Source organism: Camelus bactrianus, chromosome 23, assembly GCF_048773025.1.
Source record: "Camelus bactrianus isolate YW-2024 breed Bactrian camel chromosome 23, ASM4877302v1, whole genome shotgun sequence".
NCBI lineage: Eukaryota > Metazoa > Chordata > Mammalia > Artiodactyla > Camelidae > Camelus > Camelus bactrianus.
This window is the reverse complement of record NC_133561.1, coordinates 39219850-39243276: the sequence shown is the minus strand read 5'-3', so window position 1 is coordinate 39243276 and position 23427 is coordinate 39219850. Positions and strand designations below refer to the sequence as shown.

Below are 23427 nucleotides of genomic sequence, written 5' to 3'. Positions count from 1 at the left end.
AATTGTTTATCTTCTAGATAAACTTGACTCTTTTAACATAATGTCCTTCTTTGTCTCTTTTAATAGTGCTTGAAATAACTTTTTTTTCTCATATAGATATAACGACAACAGTACTCTTTTTGTTGTTATTTGAATAGAAAATCTTCCTGGGGTGTACAGTAAGGTGGTAGTTGCTCAGGCTGACCTGTCTCTAACCTGTCTGGTGGCAAACCAGCACCCATTCACTCCTTCTAGTCTAGGCTTCTCCAGCCTTTCTATCTGTTTCAGTCTTTCTCCAAGTAGCCAAGGGGATTTGTTTCCTCTGTGCTGGACCCCAGGACTGGGATGCCAAGTCTGTGGATTGACCTACTCACTCCTCAGTGTTAGGGTCTATTTGCACAGTCTTCCTTTTCCTCTTAGTCCTTCCCTAGGTGCACAGGTCCCAACCTGAAGTTTTTACTCCTCCCGAATTATGTGGAAATATCTCTTGAAATCTTGTTTGTATAGGAGTTCTGCCAGTTTTCAGTCACTTTTCTGTGAGAAGTTATTATCCCTCATCTTGACCCCCCTCCTCTGGAAACAGTATTCTTGATTGGTAGGTTCCCCCCTACCCCATCACTCAGTTTTTAGCAATTTAAACATATCATTCCACTGCCTTCTGGCCTCCAAATATTTTGTTGATAAATTGACTGACAATCTTATTGGATGTGATGAGTTACTGCTTTTTGTTGCTTTCAAGATTCTCTCTTTTTCTTTTGACAGTTTGATTATAATATGCCTCAGCATTGGTCTCTGAATATTTATCCTACTGGAGTTTGTTGAATATCTTGCATTTGTAGATTTATATATTTCATTGCATTGGGAATTTTTTAGCCATTATTTCCTCAAATAATCTCTCTGCCCTGCCTCTCCCTTCTGCTTTAGGGACTTTCATAATGTATATACCTGTCTATATGACAGTATTCCATAAGTTTGTTAGGCTGTATTCACTTTAAAAAAATTTTTTCTTCCTTCTGCTCCTGAGACTTGATAATTTCAAATGTCCTGTCTTCAACTTTGCTGGGTCTTTTTGCCTGTGCAAGTCTAATCCCCTTTATATGTATTCAAATGCTCTTCCCCTGAGCTTTATCACCAAGGCTAATTCCCTGTTGAAAATGTGTAAATTCATTCATTGTATTTTCCAGCCTCAGAATTTCAGTTTGGTTCCTTTTTTAATTATTTTTATCTCCTTGTTCATTTTCTAATTTTTTCATATATTGTTTTTCTGATTTTCTTTAGTTATTTTTCTGAGTTTTCCTTTAGCTTTTTAAGCATATTTTTAAAAAGTTATTTTAAAGTCTTTGCCTAAAACATCTAATGAACATGTTTCCTCAGGGTTGTTTTTTTGGTTTTTTTTTTTTTTTTTACCACTTTATATTCTTCTTTGGAAGGGCCATATTTTCATTTATTTTTTATGCCTTGTTATTTTTGTTGTTGTTGTTGAAAAATTGGATGTTTATTTATCTATTTATTTATTTTAAATGAAGGTACTCAGTACTTAACCCAGGATTTTGGACATGTTAAGTACATGCTTTACTACTGAGTTATTACCCTCCCACCCCCTGAAAATTGAGCATTTATGAAAGCAGTCACCTTTCCCATTCTTTGCATACTGGCCTTTTGACAAGGAAGTCTTTTCCTAAGCTGGCTCTTGATTTTGAAACTTGGGATTAAACTTAAGACAAGTTCTAAAGTCTTTTTAGGCTTTTTTGAGCATGCATCTTCCCTGGGCCTGTGTTTTGCTTTTTCAGTTTTCCCATATATGTGCTCCTTTTAAGTATATTAATTTCCCAAAGGATGCCTCCTTTGAACTTTTGATTGTCTATTGTGTGTCTCCACCCTGAAAAGAAAAAGAAAAATTCAGTTTCTCTTCTCAACTTTCTATTCTCTATACTTATTTCTGGTCACCACATACGTGAGCATTTTTTCACAATAAGCAATTCTGACCCTAAATTCCAAGAGTTAGTTTATATCCTACAGATTAAGGGCTCAGTCCCACAAGACTTCTCCTCAGTTCAGATGCAATTACAAATCCAGGTTGTCACCTGTGCTTCTGACTAACTGGCTGTACATTGGAGTTACCCATCTCTTCCCCAGGTTCAATGATTTGCTAGGATGGCTTAAGAACTCAGGAAGGAGAGTTTGCTTACTAGATTACTGGTTTATTTTAAAAAAGGATACAGCCTATAAACAGCAAAATAGGAGATGCAAAGGGAAAGATATCAAGAAAAGCATGTGGAGCTTCCATGACCCCTTTGGATGTGCCACCTTCTAACAACATCCACATATTCATCAAACCAGAAACTCTCTGAACCATTTCAGTTAGGTTTTATTTATTTTTTAATGGAGGACTTCTTAGATAGATATGGTTGAGTAAACTATTGGTCATTGGTGATTAACTCAACTTTCATCTCTTCTCTGCTCCCCAGTGGTTGGAGCATCAAGCTAAATGTTACAACTTTCTAATAACATTGATTCCTCTAGCAAACAACTCCATTGTAGTGATCTAGGGGCTTTACAAAATCACCTCATTAACATAAACTCAGTTGTTGTTGAAAGGTGCTTGTTATAAATAACAAAAGACTCTCCTTTCATCTTTATCAATCTGGAGGTATTTTAGGAATTGAGGACAAAAGACCAAAAGTTACAAGAAAAATAATTTCATCTCTCACATCACATAGGGTTTTAAGAGCTATAAACCAGGAATAAGGACATTGATCAAATTTGTGTTTCTTATTATACATCTCAATATCACACACCCATAATGTCTTGTCATAGGTGTCTGCAGGTCATTCTCCCTGCAGCTTTAACAAGCAATGCCCACTGCTTCTCCCTGCCTAAGATCCAAATAAGGGAAAAGATAACAGTCCTTCAGTCAGCCCATGAGGTGTCAGAACATTGTAAATGCAGTCTGCTCTGCTCTGTTTATTTTGAAAAAGGGAATTGGAAACTCAATTGATGCCTTAGATAGTCTATTTTATATATTCACTGGTAACCTATTGCTCTAGGCATCTGTGGAGCTGTTTCTCCACATTTTTCCTTGAGAAATACCTGCTGCTTCTTTCCACCTGATATCCAAGTTTTACCACCACCTACCCCTCTGCCACCCTTCCCTGAGTTTCATGTGAGGTGAAACAGAGACCTGAAGAGGCAGCCCTGACAGGTTAGAACATTATAAAATTCCCTCTCTCTGAATCAGGGGAGGGAATTGGGAAATGATTTGCCACTTCCTTAAAGACCTTACCACAATGGGGACAGAGGGCAACAGAAAAACCACAGAATTTCCTACCATTTTGAATGAGGCTGTTTCTTGATTTGGTATTTGGTTGGTTGCTTTGGACCTTTGACTGTTTTATGGAACTACTGTAAGGTTATTCTAGCTAGTATTTTGGTTGTTGTTTATATCTCCTTGGGGAAACAAGAGCTTAGAGTTTGCTAGTCTGTCATTTTGCTCAAGTATGTAGATTTTCAATCCTTTCTCAATGACATTCACTCAGCCTTTGTGAGAACCATTTACCTCATTTCCAAAGTAGTTATGTTAATTTCTAACTTTCAGTCTCTTGTGAATATCAGTTTAGCTGGATATGTAAGTTATTATCAAAGGGCTTGGTATATTGTAGGCCTTCAGTGCATCATAACAATAACTTTAATTATATTATTATTTTGAAATAACAGTTTGGAGAGTGATATTATATTATTTCACTACCAATATCATGAGAGACTTGAGGGAATGATGTGGGAAAACCTCTGCAGTATGCTAATTCTAGGTTACATTTTGTCTAATGGAAAGCACAGAACTCTTACTTACCTTATCCTAAGTTGATAGATGCTTTGTATAATTCTGAGTTAGAGAATGGCTTTATAATCTGATTTCCACTAAGAAGCTCTTCTAGGTTGGCAGGTTGCCATGGCATCCAGACCCAAAATGATGGACCCCATTTGTCTTCTGGAAAGTGTCAAGGTTCTTTCAGTGAACCAAAAATCTCTGCAGATTCTTGGTGAGATTTCTTTGCCAGTGCTGTTGGTGGCCATTGTAGGGCCGTATCATACAGGCAAATCCTACTTGATGAACCATCTTGCAGGTCAGAATCATGGTGAGTGTTGTACAGGGTCAAGGACCAATTGCTTGATTCTAGCTAATACCTCAGCTTCTTAATTTTTGTCCTGATCTTGTGTAGGGAAAACCAAACTTCTCTTAACAAATCAAATTTCCACTCCTATTTCTCACTGCTAAACCACTGTCTTACTGTAATTCATTATCATATTGTATGTTTTATTCCTGTAAAGCAAAATTTCTCCTACCAATTCTCACAATCCTACCTTATTTTACATGCTTGAGCACTGGACTCTTGCAATTGTGTCTACTCGCTCTTGAAACACATTTTGCTTTTTTATGGACTATACTCATCAACATATAAATGTGTTCAAATGTCTATAATCTTAAAAATATTTCCTGTATGTCATATAATACTGTGGCTAACACCTCTCCCCACTTTTGAAAAATTTGTCTGACAAAAATTATAATCTTGATTTTTTCCCACCTTTTTCTCTTCCCATGTCTGACTTCAGTCCATTTCTCTCTGGCTTTGAACCTCACCGTTCTTTCAAGATACACTTGTTATGGTTATCAGTGACTTCCATTTTGTCTGATTCATGGATTCCCCTTTGCCTCTATGTTGAGCCCTTGCTTGGTATCTTTATCACAATTAATGTTCCTTCCTCCTTGAAACAGATGACACACAAAGTAGGACATTCTTGAGGAAATGGAGAAAGCACCAACTCGTATGCTGGGATACTGACATTCCAATAGATCTGACTCTGTAGCCCCTTGGTTGTTTAGATTATCTGCTCTAACTGAATGCTGCTTTCTCCCCTCTCCTCACAGGCTTTCCTCTAGGCTCTACAGTGCAGTCTGAAACCAAGGGCATCTGGATGTGGTGTGTGCCCCACCCACACAAGCCCAATCGTACTCTGGTGGTCCTTCTGCACAATTAGAGCCTGGGGGATGTGTGAATGGTAAAGCAGAAATTCACAATTAAATCCTTTTTATTCTGGATTTTCCCCTTATCTCTCCATGGTCCTAGAAATTTTACTGTTTAATCTGTAAAATCTAGAAATCAGTTTTAGTAAATAAGGCAAACTATGTTTTGTTTGAATCTCACTTCTAGGTAAGTTATCATAGTGTCTTAGATAAATTCTTTTATTTCTTGGCACTGTGTGGATGACTTAATTACATTTAGTAAGTCATTATTGAACGGCTGAGTTCCAGGCCTTTGGACTTAGAATTGTAGATATCAGTGACCAAAGTAAATGTCCTGCCCTAAAAGAGTCTTTAGTTCAATTGACAAGACATTATCTGCAGTCAGATTTAATACCATGTAATTGGGAAAGAAGCAGGCTAGAGAGAAGAATAAATTACATTGCATTGCAATCCCCAATTTCTGGGAATTTCATGGGAGCCCCATGGCTGGATTGGCTTTTTTGAGTTATCCTGTGTTTCGGACAGGGGTGCTGATACATTTTTGAAGAGCTGCTCCAGAAGCCTTTCTAATTAAGAGGGCTGACACGTGAAGACTGTCTTCCACCAGCACTCCCAACAGCTGGGGGAATAAGTCCTTCAGTTTTGAAAGGCAATCCAGGCAGCACCTGACTGGTTTTGAGAACTTACAGTTAAGCATAACTAAGAAAGAGAAGTATCAATCTGTGAGTGAGGAAACATTTCTGATTCACCTTCTTAGCTACAAGGTGAAGAGTGTATTTGAGGGTTGGATTTAAGAGACGGGTTTACATTTTCTATGATGAAGTTCATCAACTACTCACAGAGTGTTCTGGAAATCTGTGAGACACCTCTGAATGTGCAAGTTCTATAAAAGTAAGTTTTTGTCCTACAAGAAACATTTTAAAATGGATTTTTGGTGTTTTAGCTTTCTGCTAATGGGTAAAATGAACTATCCCTCCTTTCCCCGTTTTGAGATTTATTTGGAAATAGTACCTACATTTTTATAGCTCTGTCTTTTTTCTCAACAGGAGTTAGAAAGTCTGCTTATTTTTAAAGCCATATATCAAACAATGATATAATCTTGCTGTTGAAATAATTGCTTGTCATAACTGCTACTTCTTCTTATCCTAATTGATTATTTTTAAAAACTGGGTTTTGGGGAAAGAAAGTAATGAATAGACTCTTATCCCCCCAAACTCCCATTTAGAATCTTCTCAACATAAACCACAGTTTTTGCATTTACACTGGGAGCAACTTTACATGCCATTTATAATAAAAAAAAAAAACTATTTCCAGTTTATGCCATCATTTAGACAATGCTATGATTTATACAACTTAGCCTGGGCTTTAGGGCCCTTGATTAGGCTGCATGAAACTCACCTTAACTTCTCCACTTGCCCTCTGCCCTCAAATGACTCTGTTCTAACTACAAGACCCCTGTCTTCTCCCATCTCTAATTTTGTTTCTCTGGATTTTCCTGTCTATGGGATCACCTTCATTTCTTCAGTTCCACATTTACCAGTTCTTTAATATTCAGCTCAAGATATTGAGGAAGCTTTCAGATCACATACTCTTTCTCCAAATTTCATAGCCCTGTTCTTCCTTGATAGACTTCTAAATTTATTTTAGTGTTATAGCTATAGGTTTCACTGCTTATATACATTACTGAGAGTAAGCCTTTTACAGATACTTCTATCTTTGTTGCACTTACTGTTATGGATGTTTGTCCACTGCTTTGAAATTATCATGTTGAAAGAAAATTTTCATTTTTAGCATTGCTTTTTTAAAATCTAAGAACAGTGGGGGATATTTAGTAGCTTCCTGCAAGTATTTATTGATTGCATACAAGTTAAATACCCAGTTATGCCAACTATGGTATATTTTATATGGACTCTGATTAATAAATATATGCAGAATGAATAAGTGCCCACACTCATCACTGAATTCCTAATTACACAACAGGTACTGTATTAGTTTTTCTGTATATGTTATTTTACTTTATCCAATTGAGGAAAAAGAAAGCACTGTGAACACTAGAATCCTTTTATATATGAAAAATTTGCAAACACAAAAAATGTCTCTGTAATTGTCAAAGTTGATATCTGCATTTACATCTGTCTTCAATTTCTTTGCATGGTGAGTATGTTAGCTGAAATAATAAATGAAACCATGATTGAAGAAGTGTACAGATGAATTTCTAATGTAGGGGTAAACTTCTAACTCTCTTGTTCTAATGTGCTTTCTAGGATGAGTCTAAGAAGGATTCATGGATCTTTGCCCTGGCTGTGGTTCTCTGCAGTAGCTTTGTCTAGAACAGCATGAGCACCATCAACCACCAGGCCCTGGAGCATCTGCAGTATCCTTCCAGGTCCTGAACCACCATGTTTCACTGAATTCATGGGGATGAGGATAGAGTCAGTCTCTCCCTTCCTGTCATTTAGTTTCTTGGGTGGAACAGAGGGGACCCATGGCAAAAGAGTGTGTTTATAATATTTTTATACTAGAGAAATGTGGGAATTGTTGGTAGTGAGTTTCTTTTCCCTAACCAAATGTTAGTTATGCGACAGAACTTGCAAAACATCAGGGCAAAGTCCTCTCAAACACCTGATAGAGTAGAAGATTCCACAGAATTTGTGAATTTCTTTCCAGACATTATCTGGACTGTATGGGATTTCACCATGGAGCTGTAGTTATGTGGTCAGCCTATCACAGAAGATGAGTACTTGGAGAATGCCCTGAAGCTGATTCCAGGTATCAGAGTATGGCCTGGGCAGTGTACGGTCCAATAGAGTGTGGGATCTACTAAACAATATCCCTCATCTCTGTGATTGCATTTGTATTTGAGACTAAATCAAAGTCTGTGAAAATGGTGGCTGGAAAGTGGGTTGCAAAGATCTAGGGGCTACAGTTGAAGTTTACTCAAGAAAAGTAAAGTGTAAAGTGAAATTACTCAAAACCAATTTGTTTTTTATACATCTTTAAATTTAGCATCCAGATTTACATGGGTGATGAAACATTCTAAAGACTGGACACTGTGTTTCCTGTTCCATCAATTTTTCTCTGTTGAAGAAAACAACTAATCAGCTAATTGTTAGACATGAAACTGCAGTGAAAAGCTTACCTAATGAACAAAATATAGATTTCACATATTATTCTTTTCAAAGAGGGCTAGAAAACTTTCTAATCCTGTATAATTATATCATCTACAAAATGACTGTATGTTCTAAATAAACCTGAAGAAGTGACTGTCTTTACAATCTATGCCTTTTCAAAAATACTGACAATTATTAGAATATTCATTTTACCTTCCACATCATAGCTTTCTCCTAATTCCCACATGTTTACCCATGAATTAATTACAAGTTAAAAAATTATTTTCATGGGTTACATTTCCAAGGATGTGTGTCTATTGAAACCTTGAGAGAAATATCAATCCCAATTTAGTCATTCTTCCTTTCATGTTTCTATTTATGATTTCTCAAAACAGCTATTAAGAAATTGGCTGGCAGGAGAGGACCAGATATGAACATTTACCTCAAAGAGTTTATAGATTAGAGGTGATACCTTAAAATTATATTTCAGGTACATTTATACTTCAGAGGTTTTTACTAATAAATACATAACACTGCATCAATTATTTTTAGCATCAAAACAGTTTTTCTTAAATAATGAGGATGTCATTCCTAATATTCCAATTACTGTCCATGATCCCTTGTTTGTAGCTCTCCTTTTTGGTTCCACAGCTCAATTCCTACATGAGGTTGAGTTGAGCAGAAAGTTTCATGTGACCTTTCATCCTTTTAGCTGCTAGTTAAGCAAACACATCATAGACAACCACTCTACTATGTGCATGTCTGGAGAGACCAGCCATAGGTTTCCTTTACTGGGTCAGATGTCTCCCTAAATTTCTCTGCAGTTATATCATTGGTATAAGTCTGATGTGCAAAGAAGTATTGAATGTCTATGTTAAAACAGTTCTATGTGTAGAAATGACAAAGACACACAAATCCCTGCCATGAACACCTGTAACCCCCTCGCCTCAAGACTCTACACACTAATCCCTGTTTTTCTGTCCCTCAGGGAAGAATCCCAAAGCCCAAACATCCAATCTACCCAGAGACTGCATCAGGCATTATTTCCAAGATGGAAGTGTTTTGTCTTTGACTGGCCAACATAGGAAAAAAAATTCTAGCCAATACTGTGATGGCATCTGAAGACCAACTGGATCCTAAATTCCAGGAGCAAACAAAAAAATTCTGTTCTTACATCTTCACTGAAGCAAGGACCAAGACCCTCACAGAAGGTATCATGGTCACTGGGAAAGGTGAGTCTCTTTTTCCCATTTCCATGGGGACTGCTATGTGTTGAATATTTTATATAATGTGCTTTCTAGTATTTTTGTTTGATTCTATAAAGGATTCTGATTTTACAGACTTTTATACTCCATGAAGAAATCTGTATACTTTATAATTATCTCACTTTGGGGGATTTACAAATTCCTTCCCCAAATTTCAACTTTTGTCAATGATATCGGTGACTCCCACTTATCTGAAAACATCCTCCACTTAGAATATAATCACTCTCTTGGTGTAAAAACAGAATACTGCATGTTTTCAAAGAAAGTCCTATACAATAAGTGTTCTTCACAAGGAGAATTCAAAAGATAATTTGAGAATTTAGAGTGGTCCAAAAATAAATATTAGCCCATAAATCTCTGAAAATCCATTCAAAGCCTCAGAATTAGGAATAAATTAAACATAGTACACTTTGCCTCATCTGTCTATCTATGTAATCTGTATTGCTTTCAATTTTTAAAATGAGAAACTGTATTTTCCAGGTAGCCCCTAGTATGTTAGATAGAATTAGATATTAACTTTTTTGTCCTGTGGCCTGGAAAACCATAAAAATGAAGAGTCAGAAGGAAAATGAAGGTGATAATAGTAGAAGGAGGTAGGGGTGCGTGTGTGTGTTTGTGTGTGTGCATGTGTATATGACCCTAGAAGCATAGTCTCAGAATCCTGGAGCCATTGATTGATAACTTGATATTTAGCCCCTAAATTTCCTGGCTTCTTCAGGGCTGAGGACTCTGGTTGTGACCTACCTGGATACTATCAATAGTGGAGCAGTACCTCGCTTGGGGAACGCAGTGACAACTCTGGCCCAGCTGGAGAACTCAGCTGCCATTCAGAAGGCAGACAACCACTACAGCGAGCAGATAGCCCAGCGAGTGAGCTTCCCCACAGACATGCTGCAGGAGCTGCTTGAGGCGCATGCTGCCTGTGAGAGGGAAGCCCCTGCAGTCTTTATGGAGCACTCCTTCAAGGAAGACAAGCAGGAGTTCCAGAGGAACCTTGTGGTAATCTGTCTTAGTATTTACTTTATGTCGCCTCCCCTTGAAGAATGAAGCCTAGAAGTGTTGTTACCGGTCCCACGGCTCATCTCTCACTCAAGGATAAAGTAGTCCATGTTCTCATGAGGGACAGAGTTTCAAAGGACTACATTTCCTTCTTTTTTGACTGCCAGAACTCAGGCAGTTTATCTGGAACTCCCTTTGACCTTCAATGAAAAATCAGTATAGATATCCTCTTGAAATAAATACTTCTGTGGATTCCAAGCCTGTCCAGAACACCCAAGACATTCTTTAGCTGGCTTATTTTCTGTGAACACACTCCTATGGCTGGGAACCAAAATTTCTCTTTTCAGATCCACATCTCAGGCCACTTTCAGCTTAGGTTGCTCCTTGTTGTATCTATCATTGAAGACAGAATCACTGAATGTGGCAGCTTCAAGGAACCAGAGAGATTAGGTAATGCAACTCCAACAGCTCAGATGAAATACCCAAAGGAGGTTAGGGAACTTCCCCATGGTCTTCCAGAGTTTTCAGAGCTGTGAATAAATCAAATCTTGTGACTGCTGTTTTATTACATGTCCTCCAACAGAATACTTTTCTCATGAGGAACACAATTAGACCAATTCTTCTACCAGATCCTTTGGAAATTTACTTCCTCTGTTCCTTGCTTCTGGTGACAGCCCTCTATCTTTCTTCCCTCTAGGAAATCATAAAGAATAAGAAAGATGATTTCTTGATGCAGAATGAAGAGACATCAATCAAATATTGCCAGACTAAACTTGATCAGCTTTCAAAGGCACTAATAAAAAGTATCTCAGCAGGAATTTTCTCTGTTCCTGGAGGTCATGAACTCTACAGGAAAGCAAAGGAAATTATTGAAAAGGAATATTACCAAGTGCCCATGAAAGGAGTGAAGGTGAGGAATAAGGGAAACATGGGGAACCTACAGAATACTCAAAGGGGTCTCCTGAAAATCTGAGAGTGCAGCTCCATGCATGCATAAAGAGAGTGTATGGGGCCATTCAAACAGCTGTGGCTTTTAAGGTTCACTGCATGCTATTTATTCCTGAAGAGAGTACAAATGTCAACTCCCAACCATGAGTACAGATTTCTTAAATCCACAAGAGACAGAACAGAAATTATTCATTTTTTTTACTCAACAACATATTTGACGTGTTGAGCACTGATAATTTACAAGTCAGTCTTTGTACACAAGGATGATCACAAGTGAGACAGGAAGTCAACTACATAGGCAAGCTATAACACTCTGGAAAGAGCTACTTAGGTGTTAGAAACAAAAATAATAATAATACTAATACTAATACTAATACTAATAATAATAATAATAATAATAATAATAATAATAATAAAACAATAATAATGCAACTAATATATATTGAACTGTTGTTTCCTATAGCCAAAATGTTAAGCTCTTTCCCTAGACTCTTTAACTTAATCTTTCAAATAGCATTAAGAAGCATCTACATTATCAACATTTTAAAGATCTCAACTGAGAAGCATAGGCAGGTTAAAATAAGTTGTCTAAAGTTATAACCAGCTAGTGGCAGAGGAGAACAGCAGCACAATTTAGAGGCACTATTTCACACTGGTAAAGCAGATATGTAAAAGCACCAGAGATTTGGGGTTTGTAGAACTGAACATGATTCTGACTGGCTGGATTCTAGAGTGGGGAGAAGGAAGTAGCACTGGGCAAGAGACTGGAGAGAGACAGGTCAGTCTAAGGAGCTTGGACTCATTGTAAGGAACCACTGTGGAACTTTAAACTTGAAGCAAAAGTTACATGGACTTAGTTGTCTTTGCATCACTAATTTCCCTTTTGGAAATCTAATTTCTGTGCTCCTCCTTGGTTCCTCAGGCAAATGAGTTCCTCCAGAGGTTTCTGCAGTCCCAGATGGCACTAGAGAAATCCTGCAGGCAGATAAAGCCCTCACTGATGGGGAGAAGCCCATAGCAGGTACAGGGTAGGGCTGGGCTCACAGTGGGATGTATATGATCTTGCAGTGCCCTCTGACAGGTGTGAGAGCAAAACCTTCCCAATACCGGAGCTTCCTTCCTTTCTGTGGAACAACCCTGCTGCATCTGGAAACAGCAAAGGGAACTGTGGTTGGACCCCAGACAGGCAGAGCCTTTTCTCTCACATTCTGAAGTGTGTTCTCGATGGTGTGGACATGGGGTTTTGGGGGAGGACTTCAGAGATTTCCTACCTCTCTCTTTAATTTGGTTTGGCCTCTGAGCTCAGGAGGGTGGAGGTCAATCCTTGCCTATTTTTCCCTCCCTAATACCTTCCTGTGGCAGAAGAGTGGACCTGGAAGGAGACAGCTGAGAAGGAACAGGAGCTGCTGAAACAGAAACTGCAGGAGCAGCAGCAGCAGGTGGAGGCTCAGAAGAGAAGTCTCCAGAAACACATAGTTCAGATAATGGAGAAGACGGTGAGAGAAAGAGAAAACCTGCTGAGAGAGCCAAACAAGATATTGGAGCATCACCTGAAGGTGAATCAGGCTGTGGCAGTAGTAGAGCTTGATAGATTTGCCCTGGTACCCCAGGAATGGAAGGGTGAAGGTTACAGCATGTTCATGCAGAGATCACAAGTGCATCTACTGCTTGTGATTTATTAAAACCCTGAAGCCTTTGAATCCTTCCAAAACCTTTAAATTTGGCTCTGTAAGTAGACTTTGGAGAGTTCAGGATGAGTATTCCCCCCCTCTACTCCAAGCCCTCAGAGAATATAAATAGGGCTGAATAGCCATTTAGAGAATTTTAAAATGACCTCACAGGGCTTCATTGAACAGATATTCCAATTATGTGTGTTTAATATGAACAACAACTAGTATGCTCTACCAAGGTCACTACCTTTTACCAGGAGACCTGCTCAGCCCAAGGCCCTGAGGTAGATCTGTTCTGACATAAGACTACCAGAAATGTCCAGACTTAAAATCACATAGAAATGATAGATTTTACACTTGCTGCATTGCCTCCAGGTGTGGACAGATCCCCAAGCTATCATGTGGCTTGGAGGGATTTCTCTCATTGTTCATCTGAACATGATTTATAAGAGATTTCTATAATTTAGGGGCCATGTGTTTATAACAGATTTCTATAATATGGGTGACAGTGTCATCCTGAGTGGGACTGAGAATTAGTGCAGTCAGACCAAGGCTACCTCTCATTTGCATTTTTTGACTGGAAAATATTACATTTGTCCTCATGCCAGGCTTAGCCTCCTGGCAAATCCCTAAGGTATATGAATATTATTAAGGCTGTAAACTACACTTCTTCTTAATATTTCGGTCCAAACCAGGAAATATTCCTTGTTACAAGAGTCTCCTTTCATGATTAAGAGAGAACAATATTAGGAATAAAACAAAGATAGTCTGACAAAGTTTCAAAGTTTGACAAAATGTAATCCTTGAAAAAATGGGGGATTTAAAAAGTTTTACTTCCTTCCTTATTTTTTTTTTTTTTTAGGTCCAAGAAGATCGGTGTACTGAAGGATTTAGAAAGAAATGTGAGGAGATGAGTACAGAGATAAATCATTTGGGAGAGAGAATTGTTGATACTAAAAATGATGATAGTTCCTTGCTTGCACAAGCCTTGGACAACCTTGGCAAAAGAATCGCTTCGCTATTGCCTGCCCCAGCTAATATTCTTGGTAATGTTATGAAAGTAGAGAGCTCACTATTTAAAAAGAAGTAGCTCTTCTTGTCAAGAAATCAGATATATAATATAATATACATGTATGTTCTCTGGCCTATTTCTGATATGCATGCTTTTCACTTTCATCCAGCAATGCTTTAAATATAAAAAGTGATTTCTAGAGAATACTGATGCCTGGCCCACATTAGATAGAATAAATGCATGGACACTTTGATATAGTGTGTTCAGTTTTAGAAAATATATATGTGTGCAAAATCATATATATGTGTATGTACATATATACAAGAGTTTCACTGAGGCTTCAATTCTAATGGCAAAAGATTGGAAACCACTTAATGCTCATTTATGTAATTTGGTAATATATATTTTGCATGTATTTATACTAGAATTCTATGTTGCTAGTAAATAGATAGTGGAGCTCTATTTGTATAAATATAGAACAATCTGGAAGATAGAATGTAGAGTGAAAAAATGAGGCACAAAACAGTTTGTATAATGTGTTCACCGTAAAAAAAAAAAAAAAGGCAATTATTTTGGGCACTCATAAACATGTATGTATAGTACATTTCTTGAAGATTCATTAGAAATTGGTATCATTGGTTCTTCCTGGAGAAGACAGCTTGGCATCAGGGATGGAAAGGACACATGCTTTTCATTATATACTCTATATTTTCAATTTTGCAAAGTTAGCTTGTGTTATTTCTCGAATAACAAAGAAAACAAACTACAATACTAATAATTAAAATAGTAAATGGAATGTGAATAAATGGAATTGCTCATTGCTTCCAGAAATGACATTAGCCTGCTAAATGAGGGGTATAAGACTAAGATCAGAATACTAGAAAATAACGTTTGCATCCTAATCTTGTTTTTGCTTTGGCCTTGGTTTTTAATCCCTTATATTTGCTTCAAAAATAAGGTATGAAATTTCCTGTTACCCCTTGAAATCTCAACAACAGTAACCTTTATTTCATAGGTTTCAATTACACTTTTACAGTGTTTAGAAACAAATTACTAAACACTAAGAATAGTCACTGGTGAGAGGAATTCCCATCATCCTTAAGTTCAGTGGTGGCGTCTCTGCTGTTGGCAAGTACAGAAGGCGTGATGCACCACTGCAGAAATGGATGCCTTGATAGTAATGGGGAATGAAAAACCCAGACACACAGAGGCCAGGTGTTGGCATTTAAACATCAGAATTCAAGTACATACAATAAGAGTAATGAGCATCGTGGTTTGTCTTAGCTCAGGCTGCTATAACAAATTACCATAGACTGTGTGGCTTACAAAACAAACATTTATTTCTCCCAGTCCTGGAGGCTGTAAGTCCAAAAGCACTGTGCCAGCATTGTTATTTTCTTGGTAAGGGTCCTCTTACAGCTTTACAGATGACAAGGTTCTTACTGTGTCCTACCATGGTGAAGAGAGAGAGAGAGAGAGAGAGAGAGACAGAGAGAATGAATCTCATGATTCTTTGTTATACAGGCACTAATTAGATTCATGAAGGCCCCACACTCATTATCTAATCCCTCGCAAACCCCATTTCCAAGCACATTGGGACATTGGTATTTGGGGTTTCCTCAAATGGATTTTGGAGAACACATTCAAACATTCAGTCTATAATTTGGTTGGAGTGGCAGCCAGCAGACCTGACCAGAGAAAATTCTGAAGATGGCAAATAAAACAAGGTGTCTGTAGAGAAAAAAAGAATGGGGAGGAAACCATTGTAATCAAGGATATTTATAGGAAGCTGAGAGGTAACATTGATAAAAGGTTATAATCCGTAGCCTTGGTCTAAACCAATTTCAGATGATGGAACTATCACCTGGAGGGGAGGGCAGGATCCCAGGAGAGAGGACCTTGCAACTCTGGGATGAGGATAAATGATAATGATTTTCCAGTTCCTCTCCTAGGGGACCTCTGGAAATGTACTTGGATCCATATGCTGGGAAATGAGAATGCCCAAACACTTCAAGGACTCTCAGAATCAGGATCCAAGCTAGGAGTGATGCTCAGATCCTGAAAAGACATCACAGTCTCCCTGTTAGAGGTACATGACATCCTGGTATGAACACAGTCTTGGCCCAGGTGCAACTAACTTGGTCTAGTATTTTTTTCAAATAAAAGTATAGTTCGTCTGAAGACAGACACCATTTTATATATATATATGTATTTTCTTTACATCTTCATAGTGTATGTTTAGGCACAGAGGGTACTTAGTAAGAAACTTCTGTATAAACAAAAAGCTGACACATGTGTGATAGTTTTCAATTGCCAGAATTCCATGATCACACCAAACCTCTGAGATAATAGATTGTTTGGATTTTAGATATTAGATTAAGGTCTCTAATTTGACTTAAGGACCAGAGGAGCAGAAGAAACACTTTTGGTACAGTTTCCCCCTCTGTGACCTTATTCACCACAGTCTCAGTATCTCTGCGAGGATGTTAACTCATCTCCACTGGAGAATTTAAATGACTCCATCTAGTCGTGGCTTCAAGTGTTCAGAAGGAAGAATGAATGGCTTTGCCTTTTAAAGAAGAAACCATAGAGTAATGAATATGTGAACAATGTATCATGGGGTTTAATGCAAAAGTAAACGATTCTACAGAAATATCTGTATATCTGTTCCCACTGAGAGCTTGACTTAAGCAGATGTTCTAATCCCTTGGACTAGACACACCCTGCATTGAAGAGCAAAGAGAAGCCTTGTCTCTTTTAGATTCGACATACAAGTGATATCACACTGTACTTGTCTTTCTCTGACCTATCTCACTTAGCATAATGTGCTCAAGGTCCATTGATGTTGCAAATGGCAGGATATCCACCTTCCTTGTGACTGAATAATATTCCCTTGTGTATATGTATATGTGCCACATCTTTTGTATCCATTCATGTGTTGGCATTTAGGTTGCTTTCATTTCTTGGCTACTGTGGTTAATGCTGCAATAAACTTGAGTGCAGATATCTCTTTGAAATACTGTTTCTATTTTCTTTCAATAAAAAATAATAAAACTGACAATGGTCACTTAGAAAAATAAAAAGGCTTTAAAAAGTAGTTAACAATTTATTCACACATCTATTCTAATCCTCATTAAGGAATGCTTGGTTCTAATTATTTACATTGTTTGTTAAATTCTTATGTCCTCCCTGCCATTGTTCTGGATTATGTAAAGAGAGAAAAGCAAAGATCTTGTCCTCATGCAGCTTACACTGTGTATGGGCCTTACATAATTTTATTTAGGCAGAAATAAATATTGTCATTATATACATGTATATATATATATGTGTGTGTATATAGATGTGTGTGTGTATATAGATATGTGTATGTGTATGTATGTGTATGTGTGTGTGTATATATATAAATATTTTATGTGTAGTGATCAAGAATCTAAGTTGCAACCAAATAGTCATTTTTAAAGTTTGGTTTCAACCTAGTGCATCTTGCCTGGAGATATAATTGTGTATTATAGAGCCCTAAGGACCAAATATGTTAACTTTAATGTAAGGTAAAACCTAGAATGCATGGTGATTGAAACAATGAATAAATAGATTAATGTTTGGACGTATGAATAAGTGTGACATTTTTTTATTATTTCAAAGGGTAATAAATATCCCTCTTATTACCTGTAGGCCAAAAATTAAAGGCTTTGGTGAAGAATTTTGTGTTTTTTGATCTCTATTCCTTTATCACCTGTACAAATTATTATGTTTAAACAAACTAAAGTGGATTCTGTTTCTATGACTGTACTAGGACTGATATGACAACTCTGGAATATTCTTCCTTGTGTCTCTTTTTCCACGGAAGTGTGGTTGTGCCACTCAACAGTGTTATTTGGATGGAATTCCTTTTACTTCAGATAATGTGATCTTATTCCTTAACCACTGTTCTGTGGACAGTGGTCCCAGGCTGCATTGAATATGGTGCTCACTCTTAGCCCAGGAAACAGTCCCTGATAAAACATGAGTAATGAATTCCTCCCCTGATATATTTGGTCTAAGGCCCCAATCTCTCTCTGCCCCTGCTGACTGTCCATTAATATAGAAAATGCAGACAATCAAGTTCTATTTCCCTCCCACTTAAAGTACCTAATTATTTTATTTTGATGAAATATGCACAACTATTTACTATTTTAACTATTTAAAGTGTACAATATAGTGGAATTAAGTATATTCACATAGATGTTACAATCATCATCACTATCTACCTCCAACCCATTGCATCATGCTCAGCTGAAACTCTGTATCCAATAAACAAGTCTCCATTTCCCTCTCCCCAAGCTCCTGGTAAGTGTGAGTAAACTTTCTGTTTCTATGAATTTAACTACCCTGGATACCTCATAAAAATGACATCATATACTATTTTTCTTTTTGTGACTGTCTTATTTCAGTTAGCATAATGTCCTCAGGTTTATTTAGACTGTAACATGTGTTAGAATATCCTTCTTTTTAAGGCTGAATAACATTCCATGGTAAGAATGTACTACACTCTATTTTATTTTTTTAATTTTTAATTATTATAGAACTTTTACATTTCCACTTAATTTGCAGTTATTACAAAATACTGGCTATGTTCCCTTTGTTGTGCAGTACATCTTTGTAGCCTGTCTTATACTCAATAGTGTGTTACTCCCACTCCTCCCACTCCTCCATACCTTTATTGCCCGCCCCACTTCCCACTGGTAACCACTGGTTTGTTCTCTATATTTGTGAGCCTGCTTCTTTTTTTGTTGTTGTTTTTGTTATATTCAATAGTTTGTTGTATTTTATACATTCTACATATAAGTGATATCATATAGTATTTGTCTTTCTCTGTCTGACTTATTTCACTTAGCATAATGCCATCCAAGTCCATCTATGTTGCTGTTAATGGCAAAATTTCATTTTTTATGGCTGAGTAGTATTCTATTGTGTGTGTGTGTGTGTGTGTGTAGTGTACAATAAATATCTATACATACTATATCTATCTATATCTATCTATCTGTGTGTGTGTGCATATCATATATTCTTTATCCATTCACATGTTCATGGACACTTAGGTTGCTTCCATACCTTGGCAATTGTACATAATGATGCTATGAACATTGATATGCATGTATATTTTCAAATTAGTGTTTTTGGTTTTGGTTTTGGTTTTGCTTTTATATACCCAGGGGTGGAATCTGGGTCATATAGTAATTATATTTTGAGATTTTTGGAGAAATCTCCATACTATTTTCCACAGTGGCTGCATGAGTTTACTTTCCCACCAAGAGCCCACCAAGGGTTTCTTCTCTCCACATCATTGCCAATATTTGTTGCTTGTGTTCTTTTGATGACAGCCATTCTGACCAGCAAATACACTACAATTTATTTACCCATTCATACGTTAGTGGATAACTAGATTGTTTCCATTTTTTTCTACTGTTTTGAATAATGCTATTATAAACATTGGTGTACAACTATATATTTGAGTTCTTACTTTCAGTTCTTTTGAGATATATAACTAGAAGTTGAACTGTTGAATCAAATGGTAATTTTACGTTTAATTTTCTGAGGAATAGTTATACTGTTTTCTACATTAGCTGTTCAATTTGTTCCTACCAATGATGTACAGGATTCTCAATTTCTCTACATCCTCACCAAAATTTGTTTTCTGTTTCTAAAGAAATGGCAACCATATTAATGTGTGTGAAATGTATCTCATTTCCTTAATGAATAATGATGATGAGCACCTTTTCAGGTACTTATTGGCCATTTATCTTTGTTATTTGGGGAAGGTGTCCTCAAGTCCTTGACTATTTTTGAAATGAGCTCTTTGTTTTTGTTTTTGTTGTTGCTGAGTTAAAGGGTTCTTTATATATTCTGTGTATTAATTTCTTATCAAATGTATGATTTGTAAACATTTTCTCCCATCCTGTGAGTTACCCTTTATTCTTTTGATATTGTCCTTTTATATGCACAAAAGTTTTAAATTTTTGTAAAAACCAATTTATCTACTTTTTCATTTGTTGTCTACAAACACCTTTGGTGTATATCCAAGAAATCACTGCCAAACCCAATAGAATGAAGAGTTTCCCCTACGTTTTCTTCTAAGAGATTTTGTTTAGCTTTTACATTTAGATCTTTGTTCTATTTTGAGTAAATTTTTGAATATGGAGGAAGGTAAGTGTATAACTTCATCCTTTTGCATGTGAATATCGAATTTCCTCAGTATCACTTGTTGAAAATATTGTGCTTTTCCCACTGAATGGTCTTGACACCTTTACCAAATCATTTGACCACATATGAGAAGATTTATTTACTGTATTCGTCTATATGTCTATTTGGATTACAATAGTTTGTACTAAGTTTTGAAATCAGGAAGTATGATATCTCCCACTTTGTTCTTCTGTTTCAAGATTTTTTATTTGTTTATTTGGAATCTCTTGAAATTCCCTATGAATTTTAGAACTTTTTATTTTCTGGAAAAAATATTGGAATGTTGATAAGAATTGCATGAGATCTGTAGAATCTGTTGAGTAGTACTGACAGCATAACAATATTAAAACTTCCCACCTATGAACATGGATGTCTATTTCTTTATGTCTTATTTAATGTCTTTTGGCAATGTTTTCAGTATGCAAATCATTCTTCTTCTAGGCTAAATTTATTTTTAATTAATCACTTTGATCCTATTTTAAATGGGATAGCTTTCTTAATTTTTTGAATTGTCATGTTAGTGTATAGAAATGCAACTGATTTTTAATTGTTGATTTTGTATCCTCCAAATTTGCTGAATTCGTTTATTTTTTCTATTTTTTGGTGAAATCTTTGATATTTCTATATTTAATATCTTGTCGTGTGTTGAGAGAATTTATTTCTTCATTTCCAATTTTAAATCTCTTTATTTCTTTCCCTTGTTTTATTACACTGGCTAGTACCTCTAATACTATGTTAAATAGAGGAGGGAAAAATGGGCATTACTGTCTTTTTTGTTATCTTAGGGGAGAAGATTTCAGTCTTTCATCATTGAGTAGGATGTAGCTGTGGATTTTTCATGCATGGTTTTTATCATGTTGAGGAAGTTTTCTTCTATTCCTAATTTTTTAGTATTTTTTTAACAGAAAAATTATTAAATTTGATCAAAGGATTTTTGTGAATCAATTGGATGACCATTTTTTTCTTTGCTCTCTTAATGTGGTATATTATATTGATTGATTTTTCTATTTGGAATCTACAGGATGTAATCAACATTTATAGAATACCAAAAACATCAGAATACATATTTTCCTCAAGCTAACATGAAACATTCACCAAGATAGACCTCATTATGTATCATTAAACACACCATAAAAATTGAAAGGGACAGAAATGTTATAATGTATGTCTCAGACTAGAGTGAAATTAAACTAGAAATCAACAATGGAAAGATAGCTGGAAAGTCCTAAAATAACTGGATAGTAAACAACACACTTCTACATTATACATAGGTCAAATAAGTCTCAAGAGGGATTTTAAAATGTATTCAATGAAATAAAAATAAAAATACAACTCATCAAAATTTGCAAAATGCAGTGAAAGTTGAAGGAGACTTATAAGATAGTTTTGTCGTGATATATAATCTTATGGAGACCATAAACTCAATTTTGGGAAGGGGAATAGGAAGACACAAAGCAGCAGTTCCCAGGAAGGGAAATAATCCTAAAATTAAATTCGTAAATGGTTTCCAAGCAAAGAACAAATCCAGGGTGTTGCCAGAAAAGAAAAGAAAAAAGATGGAGGGGTCAAATATGAAATGAAGGACATGACTGAAGATTCTTTTCCTTAAACCTCAGAATCATTACGGTTGCATCCTTGGAGTATGACATAATCAGAAAAAGACTCTCTGAGGAGATACAGTATGTATCATAGATGCTCTCAAACAATTGGTCTTCTGGAAAGTTTAAGGGAGTTTTTCCTCAGACTTCTCAGCAAAAACCCAACGTAGAAATAGGGCTACATTGAAAGGATTTGTGGTTTCAGCATTGTTGAGCCTTGATGAAGCTCACCTCAGAAGGCTTAGACCAAATTGGAGGGTATTTGTGCTAATGAAGAGCTACAGGGGAACCTGTTGATCCTGCCCTGGCACTCCCATGCATGACTATACTTTCATACATTTTTCCTTACCACTTCATTCTCTTATCTATTTTTACCCTTTGTTTTTCTTTCTTTTCTCATTTCTTCACCCCTTTTTGGACAGTTTTGTGTAAGTAATGGACAGAGGACAGGCCTTGGAGTCAGAGAGCTTGCATCTGAGACTAAGCTCTAGAACCAAGCTAAGTGACCTAGAATATGTTAAGTCTAATCTCTTCACTTGCATAAATGTAGGAATAATATCTAATTTACTGTGTGATCATGAGGATTAGAGATAGTAAGTGTACTTCCTTAAAGGTAGAAAGTGTCCAATAAGAGTGGCTTTTATATTGTTTTTATTACTGTTGCTACAATTTTGTTTATGTGGTTGATTTGGGTTCTTGGAGCAGCTGTTAGTAAACTCTACACTGAGTTTCTTTACTCTACATACTCTTTAATATGATTATTTTTATGATGTTGATTTTGATAGCTGATATTGAACTCTCTTAGTCTCTTTACAGCAGAGTATCCATCACAAGATGCTTTGAGTGTTGGCTTCTAGAAATGCTTACATGATATCCCTTGAGAAATGCCTGGGAACTTGCATCCTCCTATGTCTCCACTTCTCTAAAGATTTCTTCTCAGAGGATTCAAGCAACAAATCATCTACAGGAATTGCCATCTTATGCTTTGCTTCTAACATACTAACATTAGAAAATTATTTTTTAATTTTTATTTTTAATACTACAAATATATCTTAGGCCTTCCACTAGCAACCAAAGATACAGCAAGCCCTCAGTTAAAGAGAATGCTAATCTATACTGTATCAGTTTCCCCTTCCTGGCTCCACTTCTGGCACGATGGTGTGCAACTCAGAATCACTCCTCAAAAAAACTGATGAAAACTATTTTTAAAACACATTTAAAAATAGTTGGCCTTATGAGCATACACAAATGGAAATGCCGCTACAGATATACAGCAAATGAAGACACATTTACTAAAGAATATTTACTAAAGCTCCATAAAATGATGAGTCTTTAGTATTTGAAGATCCGCACTTTTCCCCTCTCCACTCATTGAGCTGGGAACTCCACCCAGACTTGTACAACCAAGAACACAAGTTTTTGACTCCCCCCAGGTCCTGGTTGGAGGGTTGTCTTCCTGGGAAGGACATGACATTAGCATTTCTCATACTGCCCCTAGATAATTGTTGCTGAGGCAAAGTTCTGTACTACTGCAGCCAACAGGTGGGGGCCCCATTCTTCCACCACGTTTCCTCTCATGAGACAAAGGTTCTACCTTGGGCATGGTA

The 23427-nt window shown here is 36.6% G+C and overlaps 1 protein-coding gene across 1 annotated transcript; it reads left to right on the top strand.

The window, feature by feature from the left end:
• Positions 1–8764: 8764 nt before the first annotated feature.
• Positions 8765–11346, top strand: LOC141574826 (guanylate-binding protein 6-like). Its single transcript, XM_074352098.1, has 3 exons — positions 8765–9341; positions 10093–10373; positions 11071–11346. The coding sequence occupies exons 1-3, from the start codon at positions 9221–9223 to the stop codon at positions 11344–11346; spliced, it is 678 nt and encodes a 225-aa protein (XP_074208199.1). The 5' UTR covers positions 8765–9220.
• Positions 11347–23427: the final 12081 nt, after the last annotated feature.